The following is a 27,321-nucleotide window of genomic DNA, read 5'->3' as shown; positions in this document are numbered from 1 at the left end:
CCTTACAGACCTATGAATGTATATGCAGTTTTTAATTTACAGGGTATCGTACAGGACTTAACTGTACTGCAGCAATATCAAAACAAATGGACAGAGGACGTCAGTTTACAAGTTGTTTTTGGAGAGAAAGGCATTAATCTGAGCCATTACACCTGTTCCTTGTAGCTTGGTTCAAACACAAACACACACAGGATACGTTCACATCCTTCACTGTTCTGGATGCCTACAGCCTTTTGGTGGTTGGGCCAGGTTAGTGCAGTCCAGCTGGATCTGTCACCCTTCCTCACAGAAAAGCCCATAAATGGCTCTGGCACAGCAATACAGCCTTTTCAAATGTACTGGATTGTCCAAAACAGCACAGTCTGACACACTAGTCAAAACTAATTTTCACTTGTATGTTAGGCTGTGACAACTAACCTAACAAACTCAAACAGTGACATATAGCCATATTAATTCGGTGACTAATGTTGTGCCTTGGCAGTACATTTTTGGTAAGGGAAATGGGGAATTTCGCTCCACCACAAACCAGCCTTCCTTCTGAGGAAACTCTCCTGGTCGAGCGGTAAAGGAGACGATGTCTTGAAGCGGACGGTGAATTGAAAACTTAAAGATAGCCTAACAGCACCATCTAGTGGAGAAATTCGACAGGGACGTTTTTACGATCAAGGTAACCTGCAGAGCCAAACCACTATGATGTATATAGTTGTTTTAGGCTGTGGATAGAAAATTTTTATCGTTTATCTATTTTTATTGAGATATATGAATTGCAACGAAGCTAGTTTGCTTCTTAATTATATAATTGTTTATAGGTACGGTGAATGCCGAGGTTTATCACAAGTGCGACATCGCGAGCACGGCCACGAGGTGAGCTGCCATCGCCTGATGCGCGTGAGACAGTAGAGCGGATTCCCGCATGCGCAATGCGCTCTGGCTTCCCTGCTTCCAGGAGATTGGGAGAAGAAGATGCGGCTCAGCGGCCGGTACGGACCGACTGCTTAACGGGCAAATCTTAGTCATAGGTTTCCATTTGCCTTTTCTTTTTTTTTTTTTTCAGTTTCTTGCCAAATTTGCTGCTTGATGTCGAATTGGAACCGGAGCAGCGAATGAAGTGATAAGCTGTAAGGGCAGAAGAAGAAGAGAGGGAGCGAAACAGTTACTGACAGGAGTTGGGCATCATATTGCCACCGGATGTCATTACACGCTTTTAAATATCGAGGACGTAAGTAAATGCATCTTTAAAAAAAATACTGCGTGGCTTTTAAGTGTTATTGTAATGCGTTTTTGAGTATACTTTGTTCTTGTGAGTTTATCAAACATGAAAACTACCAGTTTTGAGCTTTAATTTTGGAGTTACTTACAGAGGGGTCGAGCCTTTTGTACACCAGAAATAATGTATTTAAACGCTGGCGGATGAAGAATCGTTTAGTCACATTTCTATGGCTCGCGAGCTACAAAGAACTATAATATCAGCCCTCAGTGCCTTTAAGCTACCACCTGTTACCACCATCCGAATAAAGCTGACTGGAGTAAATCACTTGTTGGACCCCTTTTAAAATAAAAAGGGCGATCTGTTTATTCTTTTAAATCCCCATCGCAAAAATGACAATATCACTGCTGTGCAGTGTGCAGGTTGTATTGTCTGTTTTCCTTTCTTTCTTTATTTTTATTTTTTGCGTATGTCATAGTACATGTAGGCAGATAACCATCCGGCAGGCGGTCAAATGGTTGGGCATTTGTTCTTAGGCCTACATCTAAGCTCGTTGATCAATTGAATGTAAGCCTCTTGAGCGGTCAGGGCGAAACCTGCTGACACATGCGCCCCAGTCTTTTTGTTCTTGCACAGACCCGGTTAACCCTCTCTTATCTGATCTCCCTCCGCGGCCCTCTGCTGCTCAGCTAAACCCTGGACCCTGGACTGGATGTGATGCATCCTGCAAATAAAGTTATCCTGATAAATCTATGAGCAACTCTGTGCTCAACACTCAACACTTTCCTTCCACTGAGCGCTCACTGGTGGGCAGTAGTTATTGTACACTTGGCAATTAATTATTTAAAGGGCAGCTGATCTGACGCATAGGATTAATTATAGATTAATATAGAGACACCTGCTCCCAGCTCTCAAGTGGATAAAAGGGGTTTGTTATGTAATGCTGCCTTATCAATGGCAGGGCTCGCAAAATTTCAAAATCCCTGGTAGCCCTTCGGGCAGGGACTCTTCAGTTTTTGGTAGCCCAAAATAAATTTAAGTAGCCCGAATAAAAAAGAAAGCAATTTTTTGATGTTTTGTTTCCTGTTTTGTTTCCTTTACAATATTATACATTAAAGTATAATATTGTAAAGGAAACAAAACATTAATCAAAAAATTGTTGAAACACAAATTACAACATTGTATAAAAATTACAATCATCATCTCAAATACTTGGTTCTAATTGAACAGAAATTTCTATGAACTTGTAAGAACTGTGTACAACATGAATCAGTCTGTGTCAGATCCTGAATTTGAAATTTCCACTGAAGTCACAGATAAGAGATAAGTGGAACCAAGATCGAGGTTGATTGAAGTTTGCAAAGACTGCTAAATTTTGCCAATGGTAGTTCACTCGTTGCAACATAGTACGCTGTTCTAAACAGATTTTTCAGGTTTATTTTTAGTATGTTATTTGCAATTGGTGTTTGTTCTGGGAAAGATATTGCAGACTGAGCAATAATGCATTTCTTGCATTTCTCATGGGTTCTAATGGGGGTCTTTCTTAAAATTACTGGTCCCAGTAACAAAGGTGCTTATCGACTCAGAAATCGAGGGAAAACCAACAACACATCCAGCAGAACATTATGTTATTTACAGGGGTGCACATAAGTGGTCCGCAGGTGCGCTTCGCTGTCAAAATAAAAGACGCGCACCAGATAAGAAGTTGCAACGCGCGTTTGCGTACATATAAAAGGCACTGTTTTTGTCCGCTAGAGTGGGATTTTCACGGCACATTCTGCACCACATCTCTGTGTGTTCATCATTTGTTTGAAGCCAGCTCACCTCCTGCAACCATTTATGTGCACCCCTGGTTATTTAGCTTGTCATATTGCAGCCACAGAAATTCTTTTGTCCATGAAACCATAAAGCTGCACTTTCTTTTTGCCTCATAGTCTGATTTGTCATAACTTTTCCGTTTTGTGGTAGGCTTTTCTTTGGCTGCCCCTTCTCTCACCCTGACCCGTCTTATTTGGCTCAGCAGAACTAAAATATATATCCTGCTGCTTTTACACACGCACTCACATAACGGTCAGCGATTCTCTGCACGATCAACCTCTCACATGTTTAAGCTTGCTGTGGGAGATTTCACTTGTCAGGTTTGAATAGTAAGCTAATGAGTGATAAGACGAAGTCAGACGAATTGGTGCGCAATTAATCGTCACTCACCAATCAGTGCTGCCGCTCTCTATACACAGTTCCCGCGATCGCAAAGTGAAAGCAAAAACCAAGCGCAAATTCAAACGCGATTTCAATATGTCACATTTTGACAGTGGCTCACCGATGCCAATGACATAATTACCCAGCTACATTTCCGAAAGAATGCAAAAGCATTGACATATATTTTTCCTTCCTATGATAGCCCGACGGGCAGGGCTGAGATAGATTTTGGTAGCCCGACTGGAAAAATCGCTAGCCCCGGGACATCGGGCTAGCGATTTTGCGAGCCCTGAATGGGGTGCAAATCGCCCTCTGCATTATTACTGTCTTATATGTGTGCAGTTTTTATTTGTGTGTCCATTATTACTCAGCATCCTCCATCCATTTTCCTGTAGTTATCTGTAACTGATGGGAGTGCCAGCAATCATAATAATCAACTTCCTGTGGAGGTTTGCGGTGAAGAGGTGACTAATGTGCACTTTCAATGGAGAAAAGAGTGAAAAGAAAAAACTTCACCATGCATTTATCATAACATGCATTTAACATATTATTTGAGCTGTTGAAATGTTTGACTTTAGTCCAGACATCATTTACCAATACAGTGTAAGTGCAGTGCATATTTTAGCAATAAATGCAAAGACTGCCATGAGAAGCATTTCTAGCTGATTTTGACATTCTTCCCTTCTCTCTCTCTCCACCACAGTGTAATCTAGACCAAAGGCAAAGCCATGGAGGTTGTAACGCATCTTGTGAATGACACTGTAGAGTTTTACAAATGGAGCCTTACTATAGCAGGTAAGCTGGGATCTCTTGCTTGGAAACAACACGCAATAGCAGCTTCTACTACATATGCACATCTGTGGGGTGACAGCATGGTATGTTCAACATGGCTGCATAATGCATAATTTTCATCATCATGCAGTCATTTGTGTATGTATAGATGTGCTTGCTGATGCTATACGGAGTGCACAGAAAACTGCAAACATAAACATACTTGATGCTTTGCAAGTGTGTTTGCAACTGTGTGTGTATCAAGTGAAAGAGGAAATGCATAACTAAACTTGTCCGCTTCTATTTGAGCCAAGAAGAGTATTTTTACCTTCTACTTACATCTTTTGTACTGTTTCTATAGAGCCATAAAAAGAAATGAAAAAATATATTACTTTAATAGCCTGTGTCCTTAGAAAAAAACTTGATCCACACAAAAATATCAAGCGATTAATAAAGATTAGGAGGATTTGTGGGTCAACTTTACAACATACGTTTATTAATGTTTCAGTTGGATCCATCCTGATATTTACAGCTGTAACTTGTTTTGTTTTTTTTCCCAACCCTTAAAACTAACTGTAACCCTTTTACCATCAGACAAGAGGGTTCAGCACTGGCCCATGATGTCCTCTCCCTTCCCTACTCTGGCTATCAGCTGCCTGTACTTGATCTTCCTGTGGGCAGGACCTAAATACATGCAAGATCGCCAGCCCTACACACTCAGGAAGACCCTCATAGTCTACAACTTCAGCATGGTGGTCCTCAACTTCTACATCGCCAAAGAGGTGAGTGCCACTGTAGCCTTTGAGGGACCGATGATAGCTTAAAGAGGAGGTACTAGATGCTTAAAAGAGCCATGATATGGGGCTTGGCAGATTCTGGGCAGAATCTAAATTGAAAATACAATTTTTTTTCCATCAAATTTACAAACAAACATAAACAAGGCTTTACACTATATATTTTGTATATACATGAAATATACCTTAGAGCTTATTAAAGGAAATGTATGTAAGACACAGATTCTGCAGGTCTGTGAATTCAGTTTCCAGCTTTAAAGATTGTGGAGCTAATCAAATGAACATTTTTTTTCTTCCCCTAATAAAGAGAAAAATCTTACTGTCAAGTAACCATTATTTGCAGTCATCTCTATTGATGTCAGCAACAATGCTCATATAACATGTTTGCAGTGAACAGGATTTAACAGCATTTCAGTCCGCTCAGCGTTTTCAAAACTCTTACCTGAAGGGGTTTGATGTAGCTTCCTTGATTACCCATTTTCTCTTGTAACTCCATCATGTGGATTGAACTGCCTTTACTCCCTACTAGAAGAAACTGGAGGGCAGCCAGTAAGATTAGTATGGAAGCCTTTGTATTGAATAAATAAACAAATATTTTATTTGGTGCGTCATATATCCAGTCAATTAGAAGCATAAGACTTAGGAGAAATTAGATTTTTGGATATGCATATTTTTTAACTGTCTATGTGACTTTAGATGAGTAGGCATCATATTTAGTAATTTACATTACCAAAGTCTTGTATTGTATACATGGCAATGCGTCTGCAAAACATGTTCGATTCTACAAGAAATGGAAGAGAGGAGATTCATGTGAATTATAGGACCACATAGTCTCTTTCACTAATTTGATCTTTTTGAGTCAAATTAGTGTCTGCTTACATTCTTCATATAATTTTTAATCAACTGAAGGTCCTATCTTGCATGAATATCATGTTCAGTCCAGCTCTCTGTGTGTTGTTAATGTTTTAACAGTGCTTACATGAAAATGGGTTATTGAACAGGAGTGACTTGCAGTAGTTGTCGGTCTCTACAAATCACAGGCAGGATCTGGTGTTCTGCTCTCATCCTTGTTCTGACTTTGTGATTTGTGTCCTCTCATCAGCTCCTAATAGCATCCAGAGCAGCCGGGTACAGCTACCTCTGTCAGCCTGTAAACTACTCGAATGATGTCAATGAAGTCAGGGTAGGTTCCCTCCCTCACACGCACACATATCTGAACAGCAATCTGTGAACATCCTTCGCACACAGTTTACCTCTGCACTGGACATATTTAGGGTAAAATAACATTAATATGACACTTTTTTTTACTAATTTTTTTACCACTTTTACTAATCTCTTGTAAAGCAGTGGGGCTGCAGTATTGACACAGGAAAGAAGAGCCACATTTCTTGACTGTACATATATCACTATAAGCCTAAGGATTTCAGCACAAAGAGGGTTTGGCCCGACACTCAGAGGGGCGGGACCAGTCAGTCTCACCACCCTTAAGCCCCGCCCCATCTCCACCTTTAGGCCTCACTCTTTCATGATGGCCTTAAGGATAAGAGATGCCAGAGCAAGATGGCTTAGAGAGCAACCTTGTGTACTGTGTGTCACAAGGGGAGTAATTTGTACTGCGACAGAGTTAAATAGGATAACACAGAGAGAGAGAGAGATTTTGACATGCTGTGTTAGTATAAAGGGGTTACTAAAAAATATTTGATTTGCTGATCTCTCCAAAGATCCTCAGTTGCTACATTTTTCTGTCATCTAAAGAGTTTCTATTAGTACAAAGGAAACAGGCAAGGAAACTGCTGCATTTATTTGTGTACTAAGAAGAATACCAATAAGCTAGAGTTCACCACTAAAGAAATAATAATACATATTGTACCAATAACTCTAAATATATAATTACATATTTTATTTAATGTGGGATTCTGATGTTGCAACAGTTGCCATTGGCTCTGTTTACAATGATCTTAACTCTATGTAATCATTATTTGCAGAACATTTGTTACCAGCAATATTTCACTGAAGAAACCTTCAGAAAAGGAAAAGGAATCAGACACAGGCTGTAAAGAGCTAAATAGGACCTTAACCTCCTGAGACCTGAGCTCTTGTTTAGGATGCAAGGGATATAAGAGGTCTGTGTTGAGAAGAGTGAAATATATGATGAAAAAAACTCAGAGAAGTCAAATGTAATGTCCCCATGCATGGTCTCAAAAGGTTTATTGACTTATGTGAAGGATTCACCTTGGTGTGCCGTGATAATTCACCTTGCCTCATTTTATATCTTTAGATAGCCTCAGCTCTTTGGTGGTACTACATCTCCAAAGGAGTGGAGTTCCTGGACACTGTCTTTTTCATACTGAGAAAGAAGTTCAACCAAGTCAGCTTCCTCCACGTCTACCATCACTGCACCATGTTCATCCTCTGGTGGATTGGAATCAAATGGGTTCCCGGTGGGCAATGTGAGTCAAAGAATCAGACTAGAGCTTGTCTTTGTACTTTAGGCACATTACAGCTGTTTAGTAATAACAAAGCCACCATCACCTCTAGGGATGGGTATCGTTTAGGTTTTATCCGATACCGGTGCCAAACCGGTACTTTTAAAACGGTGCCGGTGCTTAAACGGTGCTCAAGCCGGTGCTTAAAGAATGGAGAACACAAACTTTGTCCAAAAACCTCTTATGTTTTTATTTTTAGCAGTCTCTTGTTTTTCTGCAAAATGATAACCAAGTTAGCCTTTTCTGTTGATACAACATACGTCCTTTGGTTGGAACCGGTGCTCAAACAATGGAAAACACAAACTTTGTCCTAAAACCTCTATTGTGGCTCCTAAGCTTTGGAATAATCTTCCTCTTCACATTAGGCAATCGACATCGGTGATGGTTTTTAAATCCAGATTGAAAACGCATTTTTATTTACTGGCTTTTGACTCAGTGGTTGACTGACTTGTATTTACTTATATTTTATTGTTTTTGCTATGTTCATTATTTTATTGTATTTATTATTCTTATGGTATCTATTATGTTTTATTGTTCAGCACTTTGGTCAGCCTTGTGTGTTTTTAAAGTGCTATATAAATAAACGATGATGATGATGATGATGATGAAAACCTCTCATGTTTAGCTGTTTTTTCATAAAAAGATAACAGTGTTAGCCTTTTCTCCGGCTATAGGGCACATATGGTATCACTCTATCAAACAAGAAGACAGCCGCATGTAACTACGACGGTGTTTGCTAGTTCACCTTACGTGCATTAATTTAATAACGTGGTTAGCCTACTCAACGTAAATTACACACGAACAACATGAAGCTACTCACCCAGAGAAGAACGGCTGCCGCTGCCATCATCATCTGTCATCATTTCTGCTACGCTGACAGGGCTAGGAGCCAGGACTCTACTCTTCGGGTTCTTGGGGGATGTTGCTAACTCCGGGTCCGATAACAGGCACCACACCCGCAGTAGATGTGCACGGTGTGAGGTCTCGCAGCAAGCTATCAAATACGGTGCATTTCTCGGCTTTTAAAAAAAACGCTATGCGCCGCCAGGTGTTTCATCAGATTCGAGGTGTTACCTCCTTTGCACAGTATCAGCTTAAAGCACTTGTTGCAGGCTGCTGAGTTTGCATCTTTTGCTGTGAAGTACAGCAAGACTTTTGACTACTTCGCCTTGGGCATTTTTAATCTGTAGCTCTGCTCTAAAAGAACGTACGTACCTGGGCCCGCCTACTATCCTTGGAAAGGTCAAATGATTGGCTAGAATCCAAAATGTATGACATCTCAGGAAAAAAAAAGCACCGAAATAAAGCACCAAAATGTGCGCTGCTTTTCGGTCTGGTTACTACCATTTATGTCAGACCCGGTGCCATTATGGCACCGGATACCGGTACCCATCCCTAATCACCTCTGATATAAATGTAACTGTTTCCACAGCATTTTTTGGTGCAACCATCAACTCTTCCATCCACGTCCTCATGTACGGGTACTATGGCCTGGCTGCCTTGGGACCTCAGATGCAGAAGTACCTCTGGTGGAAGAAATACCTCACCATTATCCAGATGGTAAGTGGCACCTTTAGGGATGCATCATCTATCAAATAACTTGACGTTATTGATTGTGAAAGTTTAGCCAACAGTTTTGTATGCTAACATAGTGTGATTGGTGTTTTTTACCTCTCCGAATTACCTGAGCTGATTGTGAGGACAATGACAGACACTGTGGGTTTCACTTACCCCAGAGTGATTATTAGTGACAATGGTTATCATCTAAAGATCCACTGATCTGCTAATATATGACGCCACTAGACATAGTTTACATGTCCCCCCCCCAATTATAATAAACTTGTGAGGTTGTGAGGCTAATAATGAATTGCTATAAATGTGCTATAAATGTGCTACAAATGAGCGCTTAATTAATTTTTTGCTTGTATTTAATTAACTATATCTGAATTTGTTGAACTCTTACAGACATAATTAGACCTTTCCATCAGCAATGAGTCTTTTAAGTCTGCCACATTTATGACTGAAAATTGGTTGACAGTGTATTCTTTATTCTACACATAGGGAATATTAATGTTATATTAAAAAATCAACTTTAAATCTATATTTTCCTCTTAGATCTTCACATTTTAAAGATTAATACAATTGGGTATCATATCAGTATGAAACATTATTTAATTGTTATAAACTTCTAATATAGTGATAATAGGCTTTTAGGAAATAAATGTTATTAGCACTGATTATACTTCTAGAGGTTCCATAGTGTAGTAGCTAACACATTAGTCTAGCACAAGGTGGATCCCTAGTTTGAGACTGGGAGGAGACGCAAACTCAGGGGATCACAGGCTAGTCCCTGGTCCCAAGACTGGATAAATGGGAGGGCTGCATCAGGAAACGCATCCGGTGTAGAATTTGTGCCAAATCAGATATGCTGATCCATCCACTGTGGTGAACCACTGAGATTAAACTTGAGAACAGGAGTGAAGTCATCCCTCTGAAACAGCTGTATGCATGAGAAAGACAATATGTAGGCTTTAGTGTTAAGCAATTATTGATTGATTGATTGATTGATTGATTGATTGATTGATTGATTGATTGATTGATTGATTGATTGATTGATCATACTTTATTCATCCCGAGGGAAATTGGGTTAAGGCTGCCAGCCGTGCCAGCGCCGTCTTACCCTTCCGACCATACATACATTACACAAACATCACATGGGGAAGACAGGTCAGAGGGGTATAACATGGAAAAAGCACAACATGAGGAAAGATAAGGAGAAAAAAATAACTCCCCCCAGACTGAGCTCCAACAGGGAGATCAGTTTGAGAACAGAAAAAAACACCTCTGCACATAGCACATGAAAAAACTCTTAATACACCAAAGAAACACATGACAAGCAATAGGGATGGGTAAAGGGTGAGAGACAGCCAATGCAGACAGTACATCCGGGCCTGCAGCCTATGCGCTGGTCTCCTTGATCCACCGTAAGCATTGGAAGGGAATAAGCATCAAAGGCGTTTGGAGGGGGAGGGGGGATGAGTGTACATCTGCATGTGTACATATATATGTCTGTGTGCATGTGTATGTCCAGAGTTCAGCTGAGACGGTGTCCTTCGCCCTGCCAGGCTAAGTAAACAGTCTTCCAGCCAACCCAGGTGGCCTTGCATAGAATGGGAAGAACAGTCTAAACACAGTCCGTTATCAGGGTGTTGTTGTTCAGCTCCAGCCTTGAGACCGCAGCTGGCCCCGAAGGGGTATCCGCATGAAGTGATGGTGTTTTTTACTTTAGTGCGAACAACTCATATGAATTTCAAAGCTGTTCTAACAGTCTGACACTGGTCTCTCAATCTCCCGTTGGAGAGCCGTGAGCTTCTCCATGATGTTATCAAACTTGCGCTCCGTGATGTTATTCCGAGCGAGCCCCTCCAGATGTAATCCAGTTTGCACTCAGAGGTCTTGTTCTGAGTATTCACAGCAGCCGTAAGCTTCTCCAGGATCTTATCCGTGCTGCACTCAATGAGCCCATTTTGAGAAACTCACGCCTCATCCCATCGTTTCAATCCCAGCGGGCAGCCTTGTGGGGGTTTGAACAGCCGGTTCCGCTTTCTTAATTCTTCGATAAGCCAGGGCCAAGCCAGCTCCGATCAGCAAGAACCCTGTTATCATGGTTCTGAATAGGTAGATATCTTCAGCACTCAGGCTCACCCGAGCCCAGACTTCTCGTTGAGAAAAGGGTGTCAATTGCATTCAGGGACCAGTTGATCAAATCCATAATTCCTCTTTTAGGTTTTAGAGAACAGACTGTGAGAGAGTGTTCCAGGGAAAAGTAATACAAAAAAAATGAGACTAGACAAGGACACAAGAGGCTAAGCAGGGAAGATAGGGAGAGGAGGAGGAGGAGAAAAGTGCGACCGCCTTCATCAAGAGCTAGAGAGATGCTCTTGACGAAGGCGGATCTTCGTTTGTTACTGATTTCTGCCTGTTTCAGTGATTGCTCCAATTTTAATTGGTAGTAGCATATTCAAAAAATTCTGACTGCTTCTCCTGTGTTTTAATCTTTTTTTCTTACGTGCTCACCAGATCCAGTTCCACGTAACCATCGGCCATGCCGGTCACTCCCTCTACACCGGCTGTCCGTTCCCCTGCTGGATGCAGTGGGCTCTGATTGGCTACGCCGTCACCTTCATCATCCTCTTCGCCAACTTCTACTACCACGCTTACCGACGCAAGCCTGCCTCTTCTCGGAAAGGAGGGAAGCCCATAACAAACGGCTCCTCTGTGGTGGCTAACGGTCATAGCAAAGCGGAGGAAGAGGAGGAGGACGATGAGGAGGACAACGGAACGAGGCAAAAGAAAGGAAGAGCGAAAAGGGAGTAAAGCAGGAAACAGGGCTTGCTTTGCGATAAAGCAGACAGTTGTTTTACGGGCCAGAGAAGGAGGGAGGGGAGGGGAGGGATAAACAGAGTTCAAACCAGACGATCATCCCTGCAAATAAAGTGGATGGATGTGATTTGGGACCAACTTGATGAAGTGAATGGTTAGCAGTGTGTGTTCATTGGGTGTGTCTGTAAATGGTTCTGGTTTTAAGGGGACGAGAGTGTCGGTTGTCTCCATGACAGTTTTCTTTTTTAATTAAATCCAGATAAGGAAAGAAAATTGCTGTTCATGTAGGCCCACCCCCCGTTCCTCTGTCCAGCTCTGTTTTGGACCATAGTAGGACCAAAATATTAAAGGAACCGCATCCTGCTCAGCATCCACTTACTTTCAACCGGAATCCACCTCCAACTTTTGTACTCTGGATTCCAGTACTGTTTAAAAGCTTAATAGTGTTTAATAAGCTAAATTAATTTATTTTCTAGTGCTTTCAATGAGTATCAATTCGTTTAAACTGTTAACAAGGAAAAAAAAACATGCAAAACTCAGATTTTGTTTTTTCTTTTTGGTTTGGGGGGTAATCATTGTTTACAAATACTTAGTTTACCTTAACATGGCTAGCAAACAAACAAAAGAAACATGTCTCTACATTATCTGCCATCAGCTCTTTGCAGTCATCTGCACCATCTACCAGACTTCAAATTTCACTGTCTTCTCTGACTTTATTTACCTGTGCTGCATTTACAGAGTGATACACTATTTTCTTTATGTGCTTTGTGGATTAAAAACCTGGTTTTAAATACTTTTGACGGGGGGGGATGGTGAAATTGTAGTTTTTTTTATAGAGTCAACGCTAATTTATGATTATCTTTGTTATAATACACATTTCTGTGGGTCGTTATTTCTTTTTGCTGTGCAATGTAGCTGAGGTGCAAGAATAAGAGATTGATGTACAGCTCAGTATTGTCTCACTGCCATGTAGAACGGACAGGGAAAGTCATCTTGAGAAGAGCTTCTTCTTTTTATTTAAGGAAAAGGATTGTCTTATTAAAACAGAAGTGACACAGCTTTCCCTGGCTGCACATATAACTGAAATAAAGACAATGTCAGCACCCCATAGGTTGTGTTTGTGTGTCTTTGTGCTAGTTTTGGCTTGAGCGTCTGTGCATTCAGCTGCAAATCATCTACTAAACTCCCAGAAGCTAGTCTTCCCATCCTCCAACCTCCAATTTTCTCCCTTTGTCCTACTTACTTCATCTCTCCTATTTCCATCTGTACAATGGAAAGAGCTCTTAAAGGTGTGTGTGTGAGAGAGAGAGAGAGATAGGCAGAGGTAGGATGTGTGTTTGGCCTGCTCAGACAGATCTGCCCTAATCTTTGGGGGCAAATTGGCTTTAGCTCCAAAAGAGCTTATTTCCACGTCACTCCATAGGTTACTCAGGAAAGCAGGTCACTGAAAGAGAAGCCTTCACTAATCTGCCACCAGGTTGCTACTGCAACTCTCAAACTGTGTGGATTAGTTCATATTTGGCCTTGAAAATAGTTGATTTACAGTGGGAAGCATGTGTATTTAACAACTTCAAGATATTTGAAAAAGAAATAGTAAATTCATCAGCCTGGATTATGACTCTGCCTTTCTTGTGACACTGCGTGATCTTTCCATACACTCACATTAATTTTTTTCATTATCCTGTAACAAGCAAAATGCAACCCACTCTTCTTTCGCCACACCATGAGTCACTAATGGCATCTATTCAATTATTTAGCCCCTATCATTTTCCTCGTCCATGCCTTTTCCTGTGTCCCGCAACCTCTGCTCATACTCAGGCCGTCATTTGTGACTGCATGTCTGGAAAGTCAGTTGCAATTCTTTTGCATCCTTTGTTGTATTTTTGCATGTTCTCTTTATTTTCTCACATAATTTTCCCACATTCTTATCCCTCCTTCCTAGCATACATGCCCTACTCCTAAACTCCTACTTTCTTATCATGGTATGCCAGTGGCTATTTTTATCTTTTTTTTCCACTGATGGCGTTAGCATGGAGGTGGAAGGCCGTAGATGTGAATGATAGATTGGGTGAGATGAGTGAGAGGAAGTATATTTGTCCTCCTTGGGGACACAGAAGGATCTAAGCCAGCGACTAATAGGATTGCAGAATTGCCAAGGCTTTTCTATCAAAGGCATTTAGCACAGGACGCTATAACCTGCATGCCTGCTGCTGCTGCTGCAGGAAGGAGCAAAAACATGTATGCACATGCATAAATTCGACCACTATTTCTACAGTTTGATGTGAAAATTAAAATAAATGCATTCATAAAACACACTGCTGTTTCCTGAATGTCTTCTTTCCTTTTCTGACACATACAAACCTTTACACAAAGACAATAGAAGCTATAGCTGGAAGACCCAAGTGGGCCAGTTTGCTGGAAGGGTGAAGGGTCAGTTTTCCGGAGGGGGGTTAAATCCTTGCAAACCTGACCTGGGTCTCACTCATCTCATTAGCAATTATATGACTAAGGAGCTCATTCTAGCTGAACAGAGAGTGGAAACAGTCAGCGTTTTACTGGCTCTCTATCTATCTGTGAGGCAGATTACCCTCAGGGCTTCTGCACAGGTTGTTTTGTGTATGTAGAGCACCCTCTGTTGGGCCATGGTTATATTTCTTGATTACTTGGAGGTGAGAGGATGAGCCCAATGATACAAACCTGTTTAAAATGTAAATATAAACCAAATAAAGTGCTGTGCAAAGAAGTTAAACTTCAATTCAGAACAGTTTAAAACCAATGAGAGAGAAAAATGCACGATTTCTTTATGTGCAATTCAGGAACCAAATTGGATATTTTTTAAAAAAGGAATAGGATGAAGGTCTGTGTAAGAGCAAACCGTTTAATAGCAACAGAATATTACTTCTCGGAGCCAAATTTTGAACAGTTTGAGGTTTGAATTCATTGTCATGCTGAAGAATTCTGAAAAATGAAGCCGTTGTCAATCAGATACTTTCCAGATGGTTTTGCACGGTGGATCTTCTGACTGTACTTTTCTGCGTTGATAATTCCATCAATTTTTAAAAGACCTTTAACACCACCTGCTGAAACTGTTTCACAGATAGATGCAGACCCGCCCTGCCTCTCTCCTGACCAGTCAGGTCTTTACTGGATTGTTTCTTATTTCTTAAGTACATGACCTTCAGATACTGTTCATCTTCTGCTGTTTTTATAGGCCTGCCACTTTTTCTTTTTTACTCCTTACGTTGATCAGTTTCCTCAAATTTTTCAAGCACACACTGCCCACCATGAAGAGATATACCAAGTGTTTGCCAAATAGTTCTTTGGGAATCACTTTGTTGGTGCAAAAGTATAATTTTATGTCCGTTAAATGTGGTTATCATTGGCACTTTTCACAGATTCAACTAAGCAAATGGGAACAACTTCAGTGTTTTTGCAATAGGGTGCTAACAACAAGTGCCTAAAGATACAATTTTAGCTTTTTGGAGGCAAAATAAAAGAAAATTATGGGTTGATTGAGACTTTTACACAATACTGCAAGTAAAAAGGAGTAATAAATAACAGCAGGACTGGATGTGTCAGGAATCTGACAGTTCACCTTTGCAGCTGGACCCACTGGAGGATGACACCAGCCCTATCAGCAAACTGGAGCCCCAGAAATCGATGCCTGTTTGAGTATCAGTGAACTGGACTGTATTCAAAAACATGTTTTAATGTCCAGTTCAACCAACCAAGAGTAGTTTTTTTCTTACATTCTTGTTAACATTGTGCAACATATAATACATATAATACAACAAAATAATGCTCTGAATATGAGACAGAGGAAGAGAGTGGGATACGTCTATAAGCACGAGGCTGTCGGGGGAGGCTGTTTTACTTCCTGTTCTGACGTTCACCCTAACGTTTACGCCCCCGTGCCCCTGCCCTGCAGTGCCTGGTGGTACCCCGTGTCAGCGTCTCCTCTCTCAGAGGTCCGCGGTAAGGATTCAGCCACTATGTAAAATTCTAAATAAATGTTAAAACGCATTTGTTTTATTATTATTTTCATTACTTTTACAGAGTCGTGGCACCGCTCATGTGTTCCCCGCCCTCACTGGCTGTGGATAAAGCTTTCAGGTCATATGCATATGGTTTGGGATGAGAGGATAGGGGCGCTGACAGCAGCAGCACAATAGCGACATCAAGTGGCTTACTGAAAGCAACTTTGAACTTTTAGAGTTTTTATGAATGTTTTGCGTATGTTTCAGTCAGGCTAAGATTTTAGAAAATCCTTCAGTAGGGCTGCTTCCTTTTTCATCTATAAAAGCACGCAAATGCAGCGTGTGCGTGGAGTTTACTTGAGGTGGAAGAAATGAAGCCGACCGTGAGTGGCGCTGCAGATCCTTCATCCACAGCACCGGCAGACAACAACGCAGGGAGGAGGAGGAGGCAGCACCGGGCTCCCTCGCCGGCTACAGCCCAGGAGGGGGCATTAAAGATTGTTCCCAGACACCCGGGCAGCTCCAGGCCTCCTGATCGTGCAGGGAGAAGCGGGGACTTTGGGTTGAGGGACAGCCTGAGCACCGCAGACAGAAGGGAGAGGGAGCCCGAGAGCCGCGGAGGGGCAGCTGTTCACCCGGATGGTGCTGAAGCTGAGCTCGTCAAAGCAAACAGGGCGGATGCTGTCGAGGAAGATCCGGCAGATTATTTCCCAGCGCCGACTCTAGGCTCTGCCTTACCCCGCTTTAAAGGTGACTCCACACAGCGTTTGTTTTCCAGCAGAGCTTATTCGCTCAGAGAAAAGGAGAGGAAGCCAGCTGAGAGAAGCGGACACGGGAAGAGAAACGACGTGTCCGCGGCCTGTGGAGCGGGCCTCGGTTTGGGTCTGTGGAAAGGGCGATGTTTACAGGCTGAGCTGATTCACTTCCACCTGCAGAAGAGACTCAAGAAGAGGGGAGCTAAGATGCAAGCCAAAGCGGACAGCACTGGGACGTCGGAGGCCGCCCTGGAAGAGCCGGAGCCGGCTGCAGAGGCGACAGAGGCGGGGTCCGTGACACAGCAGGACCAGGCCCTGGAGGAGGAGATGGAGAGGCTGCTGGAGGAAAACGAAGATCTCAAGGTTTGATAGACTTTTTTATGTAAAATAAAATAAAATAAAAATACTTTAAAATACATAATCTCACCTAACCTGAATTGGAGGCCAATGCTAAAGAGGTGAAATCACATTAGGATGGCAAAAATGCAGAAACATATTGTCATGAAATGACAGATAGCAAATGGGGTCGATTTTGTTTAGGACAGCCTCTCTGTCTTCAATGAAAACGCATTCGCTATTGTAACTGGATATCGATCCTGATGCTACTGATTAATAAGGATCGATTATATATTGTGTTTAGAAGGGACTACCCACAATGCCACAGCTGGAATTCATATGTTGGTAATGTTGCATTTATATATCCCTGAAATGAACTGTGGAGTAATAAAGATGATCAGACTCACATCTGGAAAATTCATTTTTTTTAAAAAGTCAGATTGTATATTTTAACCTGAAACACAAAATATGGCTGTAATACATCTGGAGCTACTAGTCAGACTCTGAACTAATAACAGCTCCTGTTTTCGAAGTATATACACCTGCTGTCAGTGTGACACATGCAGCAATCACATCTTCTGTCTTCTATGATTCTGCTAGTGTGAGATTGAAGAAATGAGGGCCGAGATGGACGAGATGCGAGACACTTTCTATGAAGAAGACACTTGCCAGCTCCAGGAAATGAGGCGTGAGCTAGAGAGAGCCAATAAAAACTGCAGAATCCTGCAGTATCGTCTGCGGAAGGCTGAGAGGAAGAGGCTGCGCTACGCCCAGACAGGAGAGATCGATGAAGAGTTGCTCAGGAGTCTGGAGCAGGACCTAAAGGTAGGGGAGGGGAGGAGATGACTCTCTGTGTTAAGTTTAATATGTTATGTATGCGAGGTTTTAATGTAGGCTAATATGAACCATCACATTAGTTCAATTATTATGCATTTTATAGCAGTAAAAATCATCCGAAGTATTACAGATAAGTAATTTCTCCAAAGCAGCAGGTTCAGGTTATGATTATTACAGGTAGCAAAGGATGTGTCTGTGAGGCTCCACCATGAGCTGGAAAAAGTGGAGGAGAAACGCACTAAGACGGAGGAGGAGAACGAAAAGCTGAGACAGAAACTCATAGAGGTGGAAGTGACCAAACAAGCCCTGCAGAATGAACTAGAAAAAACCAAAGAGGTGTGTAAACGCTTCCCCACATCCATCACCATACATCAGAGGAGCATTAAATGTAATGTGTCATAAATGTCCGCATATATGAATATTAAATGATCAACCAGCCACTTTATTAGGTATACCTAAGTTTAACTTCAGCAGGTCGCATTGATCATTCATTGAGTTACTGCTATGTGATTGGCTGAACAGATATTTACTTTAATCAGCAGTTGAGTGGGTATATTTAAAAAAGTGGCCAGTAAGTGTACCCATACAAGTATACTCATGCATACATTAAAAAGTCATAATTTAATTTCAATTGCAATGTCCTCTTATAGTCTCAAAAAAGAAGAGGAAGCAAGGACGTCCAGAAGAGTGACAAGAAAGCAGCACAGACTCCCACTGAGGTGAGATTCTGTTATGATTAAAAATAATTATTTTATTTTGTGTATATTTATACATTTTTGGCATAAATGCTTACCTTGCCTAAACTGATGCAGATAATTGTTAGGAGGTAGTTCTCTTAGGAAAATGTGCTGTCTCATGTGAACTGATGTGTGAATATTTAATCCTGAATCAGCTATTTTTAAACATGCACTGCAGCCTGGAGAGACATCACCTGGAGTTAAAATGCCGATGTATGGAGCAGTCAGGCCAAAGAATAAACAGCTTTTACCCTGCAAACTCTCAGGATCCACACCTGAGAGTTTGAGTATGAGCTTCTGTGATATCCTGTTGTGTCAAATGTTTGGCTTTTCACCTCCAGCTACAAAGTTTTAGTGAAAGTGGAGGGTTTGTAGAGCTGGAGCAATTTTGTTAGACTTATTACATGCCAAGAATCCTCTGAGTCCGATGAGAGATAACCGTCTGGCTCAGAAAGATTGTGGCTCAAAATCTTCTCTTCACTTTAATCTTAAGTCTTAGGTCTCAATGCAGAAACCAGCCTTCTAAACAATTTAACCAATTCAGTGCACTTGAGTGTATACAGTTTGTTTTTCATTGTGTTTTAGGAGGACAATGAGGACCTGAAGTGCCAGCTAGCTTTCATCAAAGAGGAGGCTGTGCTAATGAGGAAGAAAACAGCCAAGATTGACAAGGAGAAGGACCGGCTAGAGCAAGAGCTGCAGAAATACCGCTCCTTCTATGGAGAACTTGACAGTACCCACCCTAAAGGGGAGGCTGGGGGGCCACCCACCACGCGTGAGTCAGAGCTGAAGCTACGCCTTCGGCTGGTGGAGGAGGAAGCCAACATCCTCGGGAGAAAGATAGTTGAGTTAGAGGTAAGAGCAGACTGTGTGAAATTTCTGAATGAAAGATTATGTGATTTTTGCACCCGTCTCCCTTTTTCCTTGCAGGTTGAGAACCGTGGATTGAGGGCTGAGCTTGATGACCTCCGGGGAGAAGGAGAGAGCGGTGGAGGGTCTGGTTGTGGAGCGACGGGTGGGCCGGGCGCAGGACGAGGCCTGGGGGATGATCTGACAGAGCTCAGACAACAGCTACAGCTGGTGGAGGATGAGGCAGAGCTCCTGAGGAGAAACCTGGCTGATGCTGAGGAACAGAACAAGAGGGTGACAGCTGAGCTGAACAAGTTACGCTTCAAAGCCGGCACTCATGAAGGAGGTGCCAGGCATGGAGGAGGAGGAGGAGTTACAGGAGGAGCAGGCATTGATGGAGCAAAGGCAGAAGCCCTCCAGGAGGAGCTGAAAGCTGCAAGGCTGCAGATTAATGATCTAAGTGGCAAGGTAATAAAGGTGTTACACACTGACAAAAAATAAGATGCTGATCTATGTAATTAATTTAATGCTTTTATAATTAGTGTAAATATATGCATTTAGGTATTAATTAGTAACTGATCCCCAAGACTAACAGTCCCCAGCTATGCTAGTTTTTCTGTAGTAGCAGTAATAACAACAGAATTTTACCAACTTGATGTTTTCTCTGCTGATCATGTTAGTTTAGAGTGTTAGCGTCTTTGTCTGATTAGGCCAGTATAGAATTTTTAAGACTGATACCGATATCACTACCACTTTAAACTACTAATACAGATATTTGCTAACAATACTGATATTTTAAATATACCGATACCAATATTTAAAAAATCCAATATTCTGATATAGCCATTAATATTTTTTTCTTTCAGAAAAACATAAACGCACTTCCATAACAGTATGTGGTTCCAAATACGTGTGTTGCCTTCAGGGAAGGTACCCTGAGAGTACCCTCTTATCTCGTCTTTCCTCTCTTTTTTAGCTTTCATTTATTGGCTACTATAAATATCGATGCTAATAAATCTGCAAATATTTAAAATCAGCCGCTAGTATCAGCCTGCTTGGTAAATCAGCTGGGTTTTTGTTATGATCTGCAGTAGCAGATTTTGTGGAGCAGAGAGTGAGGACCTATTTTCAGACAATGTAAGCAGGAACAGAACTATAACAAAAGGCAAGCAGATTATTCGGGCTGATTGGCAAAACAGTACAAAATAAGGAAAATGAACTTAAATCTGAAATCTAAACTGGGAAAAACACTAGAACATGGGAAGCACTGGAAACATAAGCTGTGTCTCAATTTAGGGGCTGCATCCTTCGGAGGCCTTCGCGGTCTACGTGGGCCGGGTCCTCCGAAGACCGAGAAGGCCGGAAGTGTGAGGCTGTAAAATGGGACTGTCTAGCCTTTAGATTTGCGTCACCGCTGTCTTGGTGGAGTTTAATAAACGCTGCTCCTTGCTATCTAAACTATAACACAAAATTGGAGTAAATTCTCTACCATCTCACACTTTTCTGTTTGACATTTATTCAGCTGTGTGAAAACTATAACTTTAACCTCAGCCAAACCGATTTACTCAGGAACAAATAAAACACTGAAAAAAGCCAAACAATAACATTTTTAAGTTATCTAAGTGACTTATATATCATGTTTAACCTGAGCAGCAACCGGGGTCTGAAAACGATGTGCCAGGAGTCTGTTGTTCTCGCCGGCTCTAGTGAGCCTTGACCACCCGGTCAGCTAGTGAGCTGTGGGTAACAGACATCTCCGAAAACGCCTGAGAACTTTTGCAAATATGTGATGTCTTGATAAACCGAGAAGATATTTGAAGTTGACATACCTACACACCTGAAAATATGTTAAAAGTTTATTTTGTGACCCAGAAAGAGTAATATTTCAAACTCTTTAGCCGCGCTCCTAAACCATTGCCGCGTTTGAAAAGTATTTTTATATTATTATAAAAATATTATAAATATAATTTAATGAATACAGTATTGCAAAGATTAATAACAGTAATATTACAACTAGCTGCCGCCGTTGTTGGAAAATGGAATTGGCTGGGCCGCGCTATGAATTCTGGGATAGGTTGGGCCACGAAGGATACACCCGACCTATCCTTCAAATTCAGGGAAATGAAGGATGCATTTTTTTGCCGCATTTGGAGCAGCCTTTGAATTGGGACAGCCTTTGTCGCGTCGCTGCAGCCCCTGAATTGAGACTCAGCCATAGAACCTGAGAGACACAGGGGAAGACAGACAGACACACAGACAAAGGACTGAGACAATACATACACTGAGGGCTGATCAGGGAAGTGGAAACACATGGGAATACAGCAGGAGCAAATTAGACATAACCAGATAGGGAAAGCAAAACTGACACAATGAACATGAGACAAGGACTATCAAAATAAGACAGGAAGTAGCACGAACACAGACACTCAAGAGACTCAAGACATACAGTGAGATATAGGGCAAGAGATACGGAGCCAGGGAGAGACAAGACATTTTTACATGCACCTTTCACAGTTCTGCATAACTTTAAGCGGGTAAAATAACTGCACAGTTTTTACAACAGGGGAAAATTGCCCATAAAGTCCCAAATCATTTTTTGTACCAGGCTGTAACATGTTCAGTCTTCCTGCAAAGGCAGGTATTGTAACATTGCAGCCTATGAGGATTGACTTGCTTTTGAAACCAGAGGTCACTGCTTGGCCAAAACACTCTAAAAACAGTTCTCATCTCTCTGCCGCCTCTTCCCATCAGGTAATGCAGCTGCAGTATGAGAACCGAGTGCTCCTCTCCAACATGCAACGCTACGATCTGGCTTCTCATCTCTCCCTGCGGCCGAGCCCACGGGACAGCGATGCAGAGAGCGATGCCGGTGGCACGACGAGCGGTCGCCGCGAGAGCGACGAGGACTCCACCTCATCCCGCCTGCTCCCTCCTCACCGCAAACGTGAGGGTCCTGTTGGTGGGGAAAGTGACTCAGATGAGGTGAGAAACAATAACGGCAGCAGTCGCTGCTTGACGCCCACCCGGGGCCTCTACACCCCTACTGGGCCAGAGGGCGCCGCCTCCTCCGCCTTATCCCGCTTCCTGCCTGGTGGCCGGTGCACCCTGCGTGAGCGGCAGCAGATGATAGATATCCGCGTGGAAGCGGAGAGGCTCGTTCGCACCATTGATAGGCTCATCGCCGATACTGCCACCATCATCTCGGAGGCGAGGGTCTACGTTTCAAATGGCGACTTAATGTTCGGGAGGTCCGGTGAGGAAGGCGGGGAAGATGATGGGAGCAGAATCAGGGAACATGAGCTGCTGTATCGCATTAACGCCCAGATGAAAGCCTTTCGAAAGGAACTGCAGACCTTCATAGACAGACTGGAAGTGCCGAAGCTAGAGGACAGGGAGGCAGAGGAGCCGCTGTCGGTGAGAAAAGGATTGAAATATCTCATGTGAGCACGTAAAATATCCTCAAGAGTTAACTGTATATCTTCCTTTTTCTCTCTTTATCCATTCTCCCGTGTTTATCATCTGTCGGTTTGCCACTCCTCCCTGTCCCAGATGTTCCAGCCAATCATTTTACTCATCCTCATACTCGTGTTATTCTCATCCCTCTCTTACGCCACCATCTTCAAGCTCGTCTTTCTTTTCACTCTTTTCTTTGTTCTGTGATGCACACCTCCCTTTAACACACGTCATCCTTTGGTTTGTTTTCCCTCCGTTGATTTTTTTTCTTTCCATCCCCGCATCATTTGTTGCCAAGGTAACCGACAGCACAGTAAAAGCTCAGCACTTACCGAGGTTGCACTCACATTAGAGGAAGTGTGGCCAGCTTCAGCACTGGAGTCTGCATTATCATCACGCATCGTCATCTGCATAAGGCGCTTGAGACGGTGAGTTACAGACAGGTAAAACATTGCAGATAACTAGTGGAACTCTAACCTAATAATACTTCATTTTAAGCCTCAATAATGTTTAAACCGTTAAAGTGTTAGAAAAAAAAAGAAAAGAAATAAAAATAATTCAAGCCCGTAAAGTTGTCATAAATGGGAAAATTTGTCATACAGAGAACAACTGGACTGTAAACATGTTTATTTCTGCTAAATGCAATTAAGCATTTTAATGAAGCGGACAGTGGGGATTTAGTTTTTGTAACAGTCTCAGATGGTCCATCTGAGGAGCTGCAACTCCTCGTAGGCTTCATTTGTAAGCACTGGAAGTGTCCACGGGGTTAAAAACTGCCACCTCAGAGACTTATTGTTGTACAAACTTGCAGCATGACAGACATCATCAAAGAGTCCAGTTATATAATATGTCCTCTGTGTGTGTGTGTGTGTGTGTGTGTGTGTGTGTGTGTGTGTGTGTGTGTGTGTGTGTGTGTGTGTGTGTGTGTGTGTGTGTGTGTGTGTGTGTGTGTTTGTGTGTGTGGACATTTTAGGGTGTGTGTTTGAATCATAACAATAAATAGCCCAGTTTTTTTTGCAGTTCATTATTCTCTGTGGGGGTAATAACTGTGAATTTAAAGCTAGCGGAGATATTTTGGCATATTTCTGCAGAACTTGTTTAAGCCAAAATGAAAGCCATGAAAGCTTAGAAATTTAGCCCTTTGAAGTGATATTCAGTGATCACTCTGGTTTATGAGTATGAGTAGACTGAAGACTTCATAGCTTATAAAGTGTGGTCATATAGGTTTTACTCTGACTGGATGCAATCTGAACCACTTAGTGCTACTTAGTACATTAGCTGTTGTAACAGGTCATGACAGCAGTGACCTCGTCTTTAATTTGCAGAACGACACTTGCTGTGCCACCCTGCTGTTGTTGTTGCCTCAAAGTAAAGTAAGGTGAAAGTTTGATTGTGTCCCACCCCCGAATTCCTGAAGGGCTTAATTATTCATTTGGGAACACAACAGGTGGAAGACTAAGGCTGATTTCACACTGGAAGGAATTCTGATCATCATCATAAGAAGGGGTCAAGGACCCCAGAATTCCCAACAGGGTCTTGATTAGGGGTTGCTATTAGTAATTGATGGCGTGGCAGATGAACAGTAGCAACTGTCTTCAGATGTTCAGCAGAATGAGTCACAGCTTTAGGTTACTCCAGGACATGGGATGGGAGTGTGCATATTTTACTTCTTTGCACCGTTTGAAGCATAAAGTATGTGATACCTCTACTGAGTGTGTGGCTTGATTGTTAGTTTGAAGTATTTTTTTATATTAAAGCTTTAAATATTAAATCTCCACAAATTAGATGTAAATGCTGTATTATTATTTTTATTATTGTTTGTGTGTTGTTGTTGTTGTGTTTTTGTGACTGTCTCCAATAAAGATATTACTCAGTGTGACACATTATTACTCACAGTGTCACACGCACTCATTTGGCATCCCTTGGAAAAATGATTTGCAGCTGGGCACGGTCACAAGGCAAAATCTGCCCAAGCGTCCGAAAGCAGAGTAGCAACAGAGAAGCTGATTGGTCGAGAGACCGCAGCAGCTGAAATAGCTATGTAAACACTTTCCCCTCTCTCCGCGAGCCCCGGTAATTATAGCAGGGATGCTGGTGACGACAGTTTGTCCCATCGAGACTTCAAATGCTGGAATAAATTTGACATTATGATATTTGACCTCCGCCTCACGTAAACACCGGGGAGCGGTATAAAGTGTGGGTACCCCGGCTGGAACAGAAGTTGTTTACCCTTTAGCTCAACGCTCCTCGAGGAGGAGGACAAGGGGATCCTTTAAATTCAACCCCCGAGGGTTTTGTTTTTTTTTTGTTTTTTTTTTACGTAACACGGTGGAGGCAAAAGCGAGGGGGACGCAGCGGAGAGAGGGCAGTTGAAAATAATTGGCGAGCAGGAACAGTTGAAAGGACCGGAGAGACCAGGGACTAGACTGAGGAGTTACACCCGACGGCAGATAAAACTTTTATGTAGAGGTAGGTAGGAAAAGCTGTAAATTACTAAAGTGGAAAACTTTTTTTTATTTTATTTTATTTAGTTTTAATTATCAACATATACAAAATGAAAATTAAAAAAAAAAAAGATTTTTTTGTTTTCTTTAAACATTTATTCTGAGTCATGTTCAGTTTTATCATTTTTCTTTTGGCTTAGTGTCGGGCATACTTTCTGTTCCCCTGTGCCTCTCCCCTGTCCACAGGACGTGCAGTCACTTTACTATGCATAGTTACAAGATTATTAATATCTCTACTCTTACATCACAGATGGGAGGGAAGTGGCTGGTAAATTCGGGCATTTTCTACCAGGATACTTGTAATATTGAGTGGCGGCATCATCAACAACAACATCAGAGAAGCCATGCTGTCTCAGTTTACCACAGCAGTTAGGCTCTTGCTCTTGGCTGGTTTTAGGGAACTGGCTCGCTGTCTTGAATGCATCTGAGGTGTTCTGCAGTTTAATCTCCAGGAGGACGCTTTTAATGTTGAGCCCCACTTAAGAAGCACTGAGCTCAAGCAGGATTTTAAGTGGTTCTTTAAAGGTCAGATGCAGAAGAGATAATGATTTTTTTAACCTTCTTTCTAATAGACTCTGTCGCAATTTTGTGATTTTTGTACATTCATGTTTTTTAAATCAGCAAATCTTATTGTAATGATTATCAGTATAAACATGACAGGTGGGTGTAGGATATAGGGTGGATAGAGCAAAATGCCTAACAGGTGACATCATGTGTGCACATGGCCACTCTGATTCATGCGTGAAATGTTTTTTCTTTGAAATACCAGGTCAGGCTGGAGGTCAAACTGACCAAGAGTTGAAACAGATGGCTGTGGCACTGTGGTGTAATAGTTTTGTCTACACGTGCCGCATTGGTAGTTCTAACATGCCTGTAATTATTGGTGAAGAATTCCAAAAGCAGCTGTAAATATCTGACTTTCCCGAGGATAGAAGTATTCAAGCCAAACCCAGATGAAGGGGATATAAAAGTAAAAAGCCTTGACTGAAAAAGTAGAAATGGGTTGATCAGCCTTTTGATTTCAGTGTCAGAAACCAGATTTTGAGCTACTTTATATAGCAATACATTGAAACACATTGAAATTAATCAACAACCCTTGTTGTCTCTCTTCCATTTCTTTGACTTTTTAGTGTTTCCAGGCCATTAATCCTTCTGCCCCTTGCTTGCAACCCTTTGGTGACCTCTGACCGAAAAGTGAAACAGGAGAAAGAGGGAAAGTCATTTGAAAGAGTGTCTGGCTATTAAGCAGCCTGTCATGGCAGCTATAGATCTGGAGCGAGGGCTTGAGCACAGTGGTCGTGGCTGGGGGCAAGAGAGGCCAGAGCTGATGGACAACTTCGACTCGGAGATGCAGGAGTGGGAGGACCAGCTGCAGGACATCCAGAGGAAAATCGAAGAGGTGAGATTTTACATAAACAATGCAGGACTGTTAAATGTACAGACTTTATATAAAACATGGCAGTGGACACTGTGATGTCACCCGTTAGCTTGTGGACATGCATATTGAAACCTCAGCTTTAGTATTGTGATCATCGCTGTATTGTGTGGAGCCAAACTGACCTTATCTGGAAGAGCGTCACTAACCATGCTTGCTAGCATTACCAAGCTGCATTAATGAATAATGAAAGGCTAATTTGGACTAACTGGTGGGTTGTACTGGGTCGTGTGCAGTTTTCCTGAAGGTGTATATCAGCTTTTGATAAAACATATTTATTTTTGCTCCACAGTTGTGTAGTTTAACATGGGTCTATGAGGATTAACTTTTGGTCGCAGCCTCAAGTGGCCATTTGAGGAACTGCACCAATCTCAGGTTAAACTTAGCCAAAATTGATCTGTAGTCACACATTGCATCAGCACAAACAGTCGATGTATGTACGCAGTATGAACTGAATAGATACATGCAGATTTCTACAGACTCTGGGTCAGTGGGTGTAAATAGTACTTACTAATACTACAACCTACCAGTGTGGAAGTGCAAAAGTAAAATTCAGTAGATTGTGTGATAAATGATGGTCACGATGTTTAATTTAAAG

At 42.0% G+C, this 27,321-nt stretch overlaps 2 protein-coding genes across 4 annotated transcripts; both read left to right on the top strand.

The window, feature by feature from the left end:
• The first annotated feature begins 592 nt into the window (after positions 1 to 592).
• LOC116309569 (elongation of very long chain fatty acids protein 4-like) lies at positions 593 to 12,942 on the top strand. 2 transcript variants are annotated; one of them, XM_039598554.1, is made up of 9 exons: positions 593 to 667; positions 810 to 980; positions 1,055 to 1,219; positions 4,110 to 4,201; positions 4,772 to 4,959; positions 6,074 to 6,154; positions 7,250 to 7,421; positions 8,890 to 9,017; positions 11,538 to 12,942. In XM_039598554.1, exons 4-9 carry the CDS (start codon positions 4,135 to 4,137, stop codon positions 11,832 to 11,834), a joined length of 933 nt encoding a protein of 310 aa, XP_039454488.1. In that variant the 5' UTR covers positions 593 to 667; positions 810 to 980; positions 1,055 to 1,219; positions 4,110 to 4,134; the 3' UTR covers positions 11,835 to 12,942. The 2 variants fall into 2 exon arrangements, with proteins under 2 accessions (XP_039454488.1, XP_039454489.1); XM_039598555.1 differs by lacking the exons at positions 593 to 667; positions 810 to 980; positions 1,055 to 1,219 and adding an exon at positions 3,832 to 3,870.
• Positions 12,943 to 15,738: 2,796 nt separating this feature from the next.
• Positions 15,739 to 26,555, top strand: LOC116309552 (protein SOGA3-like). Of its 2 annotated transcripts, XR_005608252.1 has the most exons (10): positions 15,739 to 15,815; positions 15,897 to 16,935; positions 17,509 to 17,733; positions 17,923 to 18,081; positions 18,396 to 18,464; positions 19,068 to 19,337; positions 19,413 to 19,799; positions 22,083 to 22,745; positions 23,083 to 23,212; positions 26,419 to 26,555. XR_005608252.1 is itself a non-coding variant. In XM_039598433.1 (9 exons), the coding sequence occupies exons 2-9, from the start codon at positions 16,189 to 16,191 to the stop codon at positions 22,989 to 22,991; spliced, it is 2,631 nt and encodes an 876-aa protein (XP_039454367.1). In that variant the 5' UTR covers positions 15,739 to 15,815; positions 15,897 to 16,188; the 3' UTR covers positions 22,992 to 23,206. The 2 variants fall into 2 exon arrangements, 1 of the variants encoding a protein (XP_039454367.1); XM_039598433.1 differs by lacking the exon at positions 26,419 to 26,555 and having other exon boundaries at positions 22,881 to 23,206.
• The last annotated feature ends 766 nt before the right edge of the window (positions 26,556 to 27,321 follow it).

Source organism: Oreochromis aureus, linkage group 15 (genome assembly GCF_013358895.1).
Source record: "Oreochromis aureus strain Israel breed Guangdong linkage group 15, ZZ_aureus, whole genome shotgun sequence".
NCBI classification, from domain to species: domain Eukaryota; kingdom Metazoa; phylum Chordata; class Actinopteri; order Cichliformes; family Cichlidae; genus Oreochromis; species Oreochromis aureus.
This window is presented reverse-complemented; position numbering and strand designations above follow the sequence as displayed.